This window comes from Melospiza melodia, chromosome 1 (assembly GCF_035770615.1).
Source record: "Melospiza melodia melodia isolate bMelMel2 chromosome 1, bMelMel2.pri, whole genome shotgun sequence".
In the NCBI taxonomy this organism is placed as follows: Eukaryota; Metazoa; Chordata; class Aves; order Passeriformes; family Passerellidae; genus Melospiza; species Melospiza melodia.
The window spans coordinates 148,755,758-148,768,965 of NC_086194.1; the positions used below are offsets into that span (position 1 = coordinate 148,755,758).

The following is a 13,208-nucleotide window of genomic DNA, read 5'->3' on the forward strand; positions in this document are numbered from 1 at the left end:
TGCAAACTCTATCTTCAGTAATACAGTTAGCTGCAAAAACATAAACATCTGGAGGTTTTGATTCCAATAAATATTTTTAAACCTCAGTTGAAAATAATTATATCCAAGAAGTAAAACAACACACTGGAATTGAACATATGTAAACTTACTAATTTTGAGCTAGTAGAACTATGCAACACACACACATGCAGCAAAAAATAAAATTAAATTTCTCAAGCACCCACAATTCATAAGCAATATCATAATCAACTTGCCTTTTCGCCCATTAACAGGTGGGGTTTGATGTTTTTCCTCACAGTCTTTACAACATTAAAAACAGACAATGATGATTAACAGTTGGAACAGGTACTATGAAGAGCAAGGTAACTACAAGCACACAAAAAACTGTTGCAAGCTATGTGAGCAAAACTCCATGCACTAGGCTAGAGTTACCACAAAACACACAGAGAGAACAGCACACAGCACACAGCCCACTGAACACTGCAGAGACAGAATCTTAACAAAAGCAATAAAAAAGTAAACTGTACTATAGCAAAAAATGGGAAGGCAAAGATCTTAAAGGACAATTTGGATGCCTAAGTGAGAACTAAAATTCAAAAAAAGTAAACCTACTTTCTACCACTGAAACTGTGAAATCACTCTAGCATCCAGTGTTTTGAACAAGTAATGAATCCCATCACAGTAATTACTCCTGACTTTTCTTCATAGAAAAAAATACTAATCTGCATTTTCTTCTCTTCAATGGGAAGAAGGTTCAGGGCACAGGATTCAGACACACTTTTAAGCAGCATTTAGCATCTTAGGCATGTGAAATGTGTTTCTTGATCCACTCATCTTTTTTTTGTGCACCAGGCTTCCACCACTTTTGGCAATTATTAACTGTTAATTTGTTATGGACAACAGAATGTAACCTATTAAAAAGGCATATAAATGCAAATGTATGCATTTATGATTCTTCCTTTGAAAAGGAACCTGAAGAACAGAGAAATTATATCTTTAGATCTCTGCATATCTTTGAACCAGTACTGGGTGTTCCCTGAAGTTAGAAGTTAAATTTATGTTTTAAACATATCATATTTGAATGGAAAAAAGTATTTGCAACTGTTTGATTTGATCATGAACTGTTGGTTGCCATCACACTACAAACTGTCTTCCCAGCAGGATGGAGGACATCATACCAAATAGTTGAAGTATTTCTACCTAATACAGTTGCCTACTATTTTTTGTCCAGCATCAGTCTGCTAACACAAACTAAGGGGAAAAAAACCTGTCATGATACAAAATAATTTACTTCCCTGCGTGTAAAAATTATTAATGCAAAGTACCACATCTAAGAGGTACCCACCCAGATCTGCCAAGGCTGTTACTTGAGCATAGAGACAGAGTAACTTCATAAAAAAGAATAAAAAGAATAAAATAGTTGGGTATTTTTTTTCACAATTATCTTAAGCATTCACAACTGGCAAATAAACTCAATTAATTTGTTTGTATTGTTCTTTCATAAAAGAATATAAATGATATAAATATTCTGTGGGGGTTTTTTATGTTCAATATATTTACAAGCTAGCTGGTAAATCTTCCCTATATACTCAAGGGAAAACATATCTAAAGGAGATAGGCACTTGTGGTCAGACAGACCTGCCTCAACCTCTGCCTCCTCAACTCCAGCATCCTTGTTTTCTTCAGCTCCTGCTGCATTAGATAAGCAAGGGATGGGATAGGGAGAAAAAGCAAGACAAAACACGCATGCTTTGTTACAAGCTGTTCAAATAAAATAAAAACATCAAACAAAAGACATCCACAATAACATACAAACCCTCAGCCTGTGGCAGAAATGATTTTTTTAGTGAAGCAAAGATGAAATAAATTGTTGTGCTATTTTTCATTTATAGCTTTAGCTAATTCCAATGAGATCTTTCTGCAAGTAATGATGCTCGTATGCAGCCCTTAATGTTCTTTGTCACCAATTTCTTACTAAACTTTTAAGCACTGGAAAGCAGAAAATAACTAGCAAAGCAGAGAAAACAGACAGAGATTGGTAGATAATTAGTTTAAATCTTCTGCTTGGCTTTATTTTAGTTTATCTGGGAAAAAAGTCCAAGCTTCCATTCTCAAACACCATATTTAAAATTGTATATTAACCATAAACTAGTGGACATACTTGGTACCTAAAAAGAGCAGAAGAAACAAAGCAAATACTTTTTCAGCTTTGGAAAAAATATCCCACATTTGCCAGATAATATGCTTTTTTTATCTGGATTTCAGAGTAGTTAGAACACAAAAAGAAAGACATTTTCCACTAGTACCTACAGTTGCCTAGAGCATATTTAGATACTGGAGAATACTCTTGGAAACAGCAGTGAAAGTGCTATTAATGATAAGAAACACCAATATATTTTTAATGTCATTAATAAAGTACCATGAGCTTTCTTTAGTGACAAAGCTCATGAGGGTAACAACAGTAATAATATTTAAGAGTTTCAAACTGAATTGCTGATATACCATATGCCTGCTTTAATTTAAATGTCAATTATTTATTAAACAGCTTTGATGTGATGCAATATGTGTAGTTTTTCAAGGCTCAGATTTTGATTGCTTATTGATTTTTCATGTTCTCTGTTTCTAGAATTCTTTCCAGTTCTCTCATTACATGTATACATTTATGTTCAATTAAATAGTTCATTGAATTATTTGACTTTATGTTTAGCTAGCATGTAATAATAATTTTAAAATTACTGTTTCTAGGAGGGTAGTTAACAGAGAAATTCAGGCTATAATCAATGCAGTGCAATGCAAACTACTCTGTACTTAGATTTCTGCTCTCCGACTCCATGATAAAACCAGGACATTTAAATTCCAATTGAAATCAGGACATTGAAAATTTCTATTAAAATATTCAGCAGGGATGTAATCTATACTGTCAACCTTCTCTCATAAAAAAAAAAAATATATATATATAGAAGATGTGCCTAAGATTTTAAAAAACCACTTTCAGTAGAGTTGAATTAAAATGTTTTTGGCATGTAGGTACCCTGAAAGGTAAATGAACAATGGCTGTCATAAGCACAGTTGTATGACTTCTCAGTCATTTTCCTTCTATGCCCTTTGTAGTCTCCGACCTATACAGCAAGATCTTCAAATTTCATAAAGCTGTTTCATTTCTTTTCTTGCCAATCCAAGAGAAATTTATAAGCTATTACTTCCCCTGAAAGATCAGAATTTTTAAGTAAGCACTTTAAACTCTAGGTTATAGGTAACGTTTGTTCAAGTTTTTCTATGGAAATTGTACCAATGCAGCTTAAATATTTTAATACTCCTCAAGGTCTGCTGCCTCTCAGGGCAGTGAACTGAGCATCCACAGTCAAAACCCAAAGGTGTATTTTTGCAAAATCGTAGTTGAAATCAAAACCCAAGAGTAGACTCAGAAAGTATCCTAAGGAAGCCTTACAGATGTTAACTAACCTATTCTGTTTACTTTGCTGTCAAGCACACAAAATGCAAGTTACACTGTGCAGGTATGAAGGCCAGTACCACAGAAGCAGTCGCACAAAAAAGGATGGTGCAAAGCTCTTTATTTCCATTTTTTGGGCTGCTGTGTTTGCCTAAGACATCAAGTCTAGATTACTTCACAGCCAAGTTGAAGTAATCTAAGATCATATCCTATATTTTATACATGTGATCAATCACTTTTATAAAACAAAATATCCATATGCCATATATTTTTAAAACCCTGCAAAATCATAGCTGATAGAGTATGACTGAATTATGACCAGTCTTAATTCCGGTTTTCTGCATTATAACCACCTTTCTGTGTCTCCCATCAAACTAGGGTAGGGCTGTGTAAAACACAATAAGATTCCTTTTCATTTTGCAAAATGAATTCCCATTTAATGAAATTGCATTCTAAATGAGATAAAACCCCTTAAAATAAATGGCATGCACTTCTGTCAGTAGAATCTGTGCCTTCCTAACCATCAAAATGTCTCTGTAGCTTCCACTCCAGACTGCATGAGTTGAAAAGGTGTTAGTCACTACACATCTGTCCCTTTTAGAGATTTCAATCTGTATCTGAGAGATTCAAACCCTAACTAATGGCTTCTAGCTATCCCTGATTAAACTTAATCAAGTATTCCTATTAATCCCATATTCCTGCTAATTTTAATATCTAATTTTATTCTGGAAAAATATTACCCACACCTGAAGTTAAGAGAGGACAGTTAATCAGCATTAATTTCAGGCCTAACAGGTTCTGAAATAATTTTCCCAAGACACAAGATTATTATGAGATCATATAATTCAAGTCTTTATGATAGAGCATAAATAGAAAGGCAAATCCTTACTGAGCTCTATGATTTGTTAAATTTCTGAGCACTTAATTTCCAAATTCTAAGGTTTTATTACATCTGTTTAGCCTAACACGATTTTCTATTTTTTTTAATGTTGGGTGAATACTTGGGGCATGTTTTTGTGAAAAGAAGAAAGAAAGGGCTTGTTTTTAAAAGGAAAAGTAAAAACCTATATCAGGAAAAAGTGCTCTCTCTCTCTGATTAGTAACTAACAATGAACTGAAAGGGTGAATACTGAATACTTTCACTTTATGGTGTTCCATTTTAATTAGGAGCAAGTGATCAGTGATTTCATCCTTCTGCCAAGGTGAGTAAGGTGAAAGAAATACATTGTAGCCACATATAAATAAAATATAATACTAACCCGTAAGAACTATAAATACTGCACTTTTCACTTCTTGTCAACCAGTGCAAAAAATACAGAACACTTGAGAGTACATCAACATGCTAGCACTAAAACCAAATTAAATTTAACGACACTTTCTACAAATATTCATTTCAACAAGATATTTCTATCTCTCGTGTAATTTAAAAATATACAAGCAAAAGTTTAGCTGAAAAAAAAGTCTTCTGGCATTTCATTAGTGAAAATTTGTTAGGTGGTCCCAGACATCTTTTCAGAATTATTTTCAAGCCACATAACGTGAAAATACACCAAAGTAATAAACTCTAAAGCAAAACCCAGACTGCCTAGATGCTAAGGTATAGTCTGGGTATACAAGACAATGACATGCATTTCAGAAATACCCAGTCTTTCCTCTCAACAGGCAAATCTGATACTGCAATAAACACAGTAGTTGCAACCTAAGGAATTAGCAAAAATATCATAACCATAAAAGGCTGTAAATGCAACATAACTAAGGATATTGTATGTTCTACTGAGCATGTGGGACACTGATTAAAATGTTTGAATCCGTACAACACAGATAGGTGTGGTCCTTCACAGCTACTCCCAGGCAGCTTTCTTGAAAGCAAACAGTTTGGGCTATTTTGAAATAAAGTATTCAAGAGGAACCTTCTTGTCCTGGAGCAAACACTCCCAACGACATAACACAGCTCATGGAACTAAATCTAACCCAAATCAATGTTTTTTCCTTCTGATCCTAATTTGGAAAGCAATTACCCAAAGGATTGGGGTTTTTCCCTGTAGATTCCTTCCCTTCCATTTCTAGTCACAGCCATAAGCACACCATATTCCACATTCTAATCAATGCTGCCCTGTAACAAAAAACTATCTCCACCAGCAAATTACTCCCTTCTTCCTACTTGAGTTCTGGCATTTGTACAACATTTAAAGAAAAGGTATGCAGATACAACCTTGTAAGAAATACAAATTATTCAAATGTATGCAAACTAAATGAGCCCACGGTAGGAGTCTGCTACAGATCAGTTTTTCCTTCTTTCTTTTTCTGTTTTACAAAGCTAGGATGACTTCCAATTCATCATTGCCTATAAGGTACCTTTAACTAACTCTTTTCATCAGTTTGATTTTAACTTTATCTAGTTGACATTAAATCCTTGATTTCAAAATACAGAAAGTTTAACCTTCACAGCACGTTCCCTGCAATATAGAAACATCTTTCTCATTTGAGTCTAGTATGTGTTCTGTAAGACAGAAAGGACTACTCTGTGACAACATTTTTAGTTATGGTCATATAGCCTCCACAAACACATAAAAAAAGTTTTGATTATCACTGGGGCTTAATAAAAGGCATTAAAACTTACCCAAATATCTACAAAACTTGCAGGTTTACTTGGTGCTATATTTGCTAAATATTAACATAAGTTCCTTCTGTGATAGTCAGTGTTTCCAATTCTATTAAATTTCAGTTTTTGTAACTAGTACTTCCTTTGCCTAAGATAACTTTCTGTAAAATTCAATCCTCCACAGTAAAAAGACTGCTATTAATCTTAATTATTTCTGCCACTGAACAAAGTTAGGTAATCTGCTGTTCTTGCAGAGCACTATCCTTTTAAAGAAAATTATTACTCCCTTTAAAGAAAATTATTAGAAGATCCTAGAGAAGGACAGGAAAATCCTCAAAGAAAAACTCTATTGGTATTAGAATATGAGCTCTTAATTCATGACAGAAAATTACATAAGATGCTCTATGAAAGCTGTAGCTATGGATTAGGTTTTTAAGAGTGTTTACCATCTTTGTATGTGTAAGTTCAATATGAAATGCATCTTTTTATTGTATCTTGATGATACTTATGATGCTTTGGTTGTATATCAGAACATCAGAATCTGTGGATCTGACAATTTTCCATAACCCAGATTTTCCAAAAGACTACTTTTTCCAAAAGAAAAAGTAAAAGGAAAATATTACTCAGTTTTCAAGTAAAAAGAGATTTCCTCAAGTCCCAGCAATACTTACCAGAGGAAACAATTCTATAATTCCTATAAAAATTAGTTATTTTACTGTATTTATTACATTTCTCTCTATAGAACTCATGACATAAATAATAAATAAGACTTTTGCCCTCTCTAATCAAACACAGCAAAAGGACAGCACTTCAAAATTGCTGCTCTGAAGAGCTCACAGTCTAAATAGATATACTAAGCAAAGAGCAGGGAAGAGTGGTAAAACATAAAAGCATATACAGCAATGACAGCAAACATCATGTGATTAGATGTCATTATTTCCTGGAATATCTAGACTCTATTTTATATAAGCAATTCACAACACATAAGGTGACAAAGAAATTAATATAATAAGAGTGATGATCCGAGAAAACAAGAGTTTTCATGAAATTTTGTTTCCAAAATGGAAATAAATATTGTAAATATCGGAAATACTAAATTAAAAAGTCTGATGAGACAAACACAGTAATACTACATAAAGACCCTCAGTGGTGTAACCAAGGACTGCAATTGATATCTTGTGGCTTGCTATTAAGCAAATTAAATTGTTTTAATACTGTAAAATATAAGGGGATTTTGTTTTAAGCAAAAATATTTTAACTTTTTGAAAGACTACTTCAATTGAATATTTTTTCCCATAATATTTGCAAATTACCTACTAATTCAGCAAATGTATCACACTATAAAATATTTGGAATAAAAACATTCTGATTAAATGAATGGCTAGCATGAAACATTTCAAATGTCCTCCAATGCTTATATAGAAACATGTGCCTGAACATCTGCTAATCCGGGAAATGTGCCTACATAACTACTGAAATGCTTTTCTTTGCCATAGTGTAAAAGCTAGGTTTTTAAAAATGGGTACATGTCCAGGTACTTTTCTCATGACAATCATATTTAGATAGCATTATTTATATTGTCTTTTTTTCATACAGAATCCTGTCGAATTTATGAGCCACAGGTCTAAAAATAAAGACTAACTCATTATGACAATACTTCTGACTATGTCTGTGCAATCAAGTAACATCAATTGCAGCTGGGTTTGTTTTTCCCTATACAGCCTCTGAAAAAAGGCTTTCATGTGAAAAACAAGCCCTTCTTTATGTACAGACCTTCATAAGACTCTATCTCCTTGTCTCCATTGTCTACGGAAAGTCACAAAAACAAAACAAACAAAACAAAAACAAAAACAAACAAAAAAAAAAAAGGAACCAAAGCACAGGGGTTAAAAACAACAGAATTTTTTTAAAGACACAATATACATGTTAAGAAGGATCAAAAAAAGGAGTGTATATGTCCATTTAGACTGATTTTGCACAGCACACCTAGTTACTAAAAACAGAAGTGTGAAAATGTATTTCCTGTCAAGAATGCACTTGTATACCTTTGCTTCTAAACATTTCAGAAAATATCTCCATCAAGCAGTGTTTTTAATAGACATTAAAGGTAAGCAAAATTACAGTACCAGTAAAACATGAATCATGAAATATCTGACATTTCTTATTTTAAAGATCATTACCTGTCTTCTTGCTCTTCCTGTTTCAAGATGCAGAGGTTTTATATTAGCATTCTGTAATATACTCCATGTCAGCCCAGAAATTATCAACTAGGTTCCTGACTCCCAAAAGAGCCAGAAATTTGTCACTAGACACATACTCATTCCCTGTGCCTGTTGAAGTCAATGACCAAACATCTACTGACTTCAAATGGAATAGGATCTTGCTAATAGTTCACCTTGTTTTGTGTGCATTATACTGCTAATTATTCATGTCAGCCAAGAGTACCGTAGATGTTAAAACATAATAGAAGAAAACAGTACAAAATGCAATACCATTACCAAATCCCAACTCTGTACACAAAAACTCAAGAGATTTCAACTGTAATCACAAAAGAAAAATAACGAATACAATCGACCTTCATGAGCAATTTGGCACCATCATTAGGGAGAAAACCATCCACTTACTTCTCTCCAACGTCCCCTTTGGCGGGAGCTGCGGTAGCTGCCTGCCCCTTCGCCCTACTACTGGAGTACTTGAGGGACTTGTCTGGACAGACCCCGTTCGAGGATGTGACCTATGAGACACATATCAAAACAAACCACAGCCATTAAACGACAAAGTCATTCTTAAATATCCTCAAGAACTGATAACGTAACTAAGTAGATTTTACATCACTTGGGACCCTTGCAGTCCCAGAGGGAAACTATTATCTCTATTCAGAAAAAGACCTGATTAAAAAGAGAAATCTCTCCATTAAAAGGAAGCCAAATTGAGGCTGAGGATGCTTCCATAAGATGCTTTTTCACAGAGTCAAGCCAGAAAATATGTTGTGTGCATATTCACGTGCATATGGATATAATAGCCACATACACATAAATTTATTCACAAGTCAAATTCAATTATCTTTACTCAGCTTGTATTTTTTAAAATTACCATTGAGTTGCAGTGAGATTACATTAATTTTTCTAAACAGAGTAATGAACTGAGGAAAGACAATGATATTTGACTTAATTTTCACTGGGGATTTGATGATACTAACTCTAACTTTCAGAAAACAAAAGAATGTATTCTGCAGTTCTAAAACACAGAGAGACTTTCCTGAACATGATCTAGACCAGAATGTCCTCATCTTTTTCTTGTATTATGTTTGTTTAAGCTAAGACTAATGTATAGAAATCCTCAAAATATCAATAAGGGGTACTCAAACAGGAACAGTACAGACTATGGCACAGTAAAATGTAGTCAGAGAAAATGGTGGTTAAAATGATAAATAATAGACAAAGTTAGTACAGTGCAACTAAAGAAACTTTTTTTAAAAAAAAAATAGTTTCATTTGATGTTATGATGTTCCATAAGCAATGTCTGATGAACACAAATAATTTCTCATTCTGTAAGAGAAGAATATGATAGTTATGAGGTGCTTTATGTGGAAACCATCCAGGATTCCTGACAAATGAGAAATCATAAACAAACGAAGTTAAATATTGTCAGCAAGCAATTTGCAATGGTAGTCACACCATTATATCCAGAGTAGAATATAAATAGTGTGTTCACACTGAAAGGGTTAGTATCTATTGCTGCTAGTGATCGGCTAAGGATGAGGCGATACCAATCAGCTACTGGGAAAATAAAATGGTGAGCTGGTGGGGCAGAAGGGTTTAGTCCGATTGATTTGTCTGTTTCACCTCGGTAAGGCAGGTGAAGGAGGGGCAGATCTTCCAGTCATTAATGAAGGCATCGACCTGATGAGGTTTGAGTCAGGACGCTCTGTGGATCGGGAGCGGGAGTTGGTCCGCTCTAGCACAGGACGTTGCTCTGTTGATCTGGATCTTTGATATGGCTGTCTATCTGCTGCTTCACAATTCCTGTAACGTTAGTCAAAAAGCAGCTCAGTTGAACTTTAGCTTTTCTATTAGTTATAAAATATGCTGCATGATACTGGTTTGGAGCAAATCATTTTATTACATACATTTTTAGGGGGAATAAATTTTCTGAGATAACTTCTTGATAACGTATAGTTTGTTTACATGTATGATTTGACTTGCTCCACACTCTTGATAAATGGGCTGAAATGTTTCCAATGTCTCAGTAATGACTATCCATGCAATAGTCTGTTTCCTGACAATTTCTGGATTAAAATATTGTTATTTTGTGTATTCATGTATCAACCTGTGAATAAAAGAATAGCTGACATAATATTGTCTCAATAAAGCTAAGAACTCATTAATAGTGCAGTTTAATTGTGCATTTCTTTCTCATATGAATAGGTTTTTACATATTTCTTAGAGATTGCATTCTCTCTAGAGGTAGCACTCTTGTTTGTAGGAAAGTCCACAATCTGGATGTTATAATTACCATGTAGCACTGTTAACTATTATTAGACTTGGGGATGTCTGTTATATATAGGCTAGTCAATAAGTGATAGATTCATGTGTGGTGCTGAGACTGTAACCAGGTGAAAATCTACATCATTAGTACTTACAGAGGTTCCAACAACTAGAAAAAAAATTGGTTTGTAATTCAAAAATTCTTTTAACCCTCAGCCTATGGAGCTGTACCAAAACAGCAGTGGAAAGAGTTATAGTTAGAGATGTAATGGGAAGAAATTAGACTGAGTTAAAGAGATTTTTTTGATCAAGCAGTGATATCTTCTACTATCTTAGGCTATTAATTAGACCATTACTTTCAGTAATTAATCAAGCCCCACCTTTTTTCCCAATGTAAATGGTCTGTTTTCAAGGAGTGATATTTGTTAGCAATATCCTGAAATCCATTAAATCAAGGCAACTTAAAAAGTAAAATCCATAGCCTAATGGAGCTAGTTATTAAAACCACACACTTCCCAGCTCTCCTTGAGTAACTGAACAGATACAGAATACAAATGGGGAATGTGTACCCTTCAGGACTTTTCCTTGAGCGAAGTCATGCATTTTACAATGAAGTCAGTTAATACAATGAGTGGCTTGATGGTGATTAAGTGTAACAAGAAGTCAAATTTTAATTAGTATCAAAAAGAAGAGAGACATACCACAGCCTTAATATGAAGACTTTCGTGTTAGTAACAGCATTTTATTTCTAAAAGCATTGAAAAAGAGTATAGTGGCTGACTTTGCTGAATATGTTTATAAAATATTCATTAAAAACAGTCTTTTCAGGCCTTCCATGAGGTCATAATTGCTCTCCTAGAGCATACAAAGGGCTTGCCACAGACAGATTCAGAATAATACCATACATCATGAACCTACATCTATAAGCTCCTAACAAGCAAACACACCACAGTGACACATAAATGGTAATTATAAGCTGAGGCACTAAAGATTGTAGGAAAAGTACAATGAGCCTGGCACAAAACCACAACAAAATTACCTCACTTCTTCTTCTATCAGTTCTGTTTCTGAATAGGAAGCTTCATCAGCAAAAACATCCACTGTCTCGCTTCTTTTACATTGTTGATAGACAGAGAAACACAACCTTAGCTTTGATAGAAATGCTGTTTAGTTTAAGTAACAGTTTAAGTGAAGTTTCAGTGTTATGGAAGGTGACAAAAATGTCACCCATCTTCATGATGCCAAGAAATGACCATAGAATACATTCTTTGACTATGGGAATAAATTCCAAGAAAAAATATTCCTAAATTCAACAAAATTATAAATAATTATATCCAGGTCTTGAAAAACCCACCCTTATCATGTTTATCCACATATTTAAGAATATTAATGAGCCTACTGAGATTTATTTGGGTCTGTCAGCATTTCTCCTTTCAGTGAGTAGAGGACTGCTGGAACACCCAGCAGCAGGGACTGGGCCTCATTCTCTTTAGCTCTACAGGTATAAAAAGTATTTTTTAGGATATTAGGGGTCTGACCTATTGCCTGATTAGAAGGAAGCAGGCATTCCTACCATTGGGATCAATACTAATGTCTTAGTGGGCAGGTTTTGTGCTCTGCAGAATATCATTGAGCAACTGCAGCTAAAGAGATAAGGCCTCAAAAATGTCACACTCTGTAGCTAATATACTGCTTGCCACAATCTCCAGTGGGCATTTCCTTCAAGTGCAAAAACAACTGGGAGTTCCCCGAAGTGAAGGAGAGGGTGGATTTTGGCAGTAACCCTTTGAAGCTGAGGCAATGCTGTTTTGTAGACTGAGGGATTTGAAGGCTGAGTCCTGAAGCCAAACTGATTGTCACCCTCAGGTTCCAGGCCACAGGCTGCAATCCTCCCAATAACCACCACGGCAAACGGAGGGCTGTGTCAAGGGGACAGCCTTCACCTTGAAAGCTTCACTTTGCGGTTTTGCATCATACACATATAAAGAGCAATTCAAAAAACAGTTTTACTCTCTTCTCACTTATTCTTTTATCCTTTTAACAGTAAACACATGCACTACATCATCCCAGTCTTCAGCAGCAGTCCCTTTTACAGGAAAACCATCTGATTACCTGCTTGTGCAGGGAAACCCCTTCCTTACCACTGTAAGTCATTACAGTGAAACCCCTTCCTTACCAATTATGCTTGAATATCAAAACCCAGCCATACTTATGGGAGGAAGTTAAATCAAAAATGAAAGTTTCTAAATTTTCAGATATCATTCTTAAAGATTTATGCTTACGAATTATCTAGATGAAACTTTCTTCTTTTCTCATTAGAGATCATATCATATGAATTACTGAATTTTAAAGAGGGAAATATGGTAGTCTTAGTTAAACTATTCAACATCCATATAATATTTTAATGTACACTAGCACTGTTTACCTTTGCTAAAAGACTTCCATTATGAAAATACAGTTAATGAAATATCAAATAATGACTTCCTCCATCTAATACTACCTATTGTAGCACTCTTCTATTTTTGCTGGGGAAGACAGGCATGGTAGATTAATATGATAGGCTAATTTCCATGCCAAAGTCTGCAAGACTTGTAAGCATAACAGTCCCTTACTGTGAGGAAAAGGTACAGCAGTGTTTGCTTCTAAACTAAGCAATCCCTATGAGACT

The 13,208-nt window shown here is 34.5% G+C and overlaps 1 protein-coding gene across 37 annotated transcripts in view; it reads right to left on the reverse strand.

Moving 5' to 3' along the window:
* Window positions 1–13,208, reverse strand: part of RIMS2 (regulating synaptic membrane exocytosis 2) — a 444,419-nt gene that overhangs the window by 122,732 nt on the left and 308,479 nt on the right. For 27 of the 37 annotated variants that reach the window (XM_063171188.1, XM_063171404.1, XM_063171366.1 and 24 more), the window contains 2 exons: window positions 9,899–10,078; window positions 8,678–8,787 (listed from right to left, as the gene is read on the reverse strand). In XM_063171188.1, the coding sequence (XP_063027258.1) occupies window positions 8,678–8,787; window positions 9,899–10,078 (290 nt within the window). Of the gene's footprint in view, window positions 1–7,826; window positions 7,860–8,677; window positions 8,788–9,898; window positions 10,079–11,579; window positions 11,652–13,208 lie in introns of all 37 variants that reach the window. The other 10 variants (XM_063171294.1, XM_063171197.1, XM_063171170.1 and 7 more) reach the window with 4 other exon arrangements.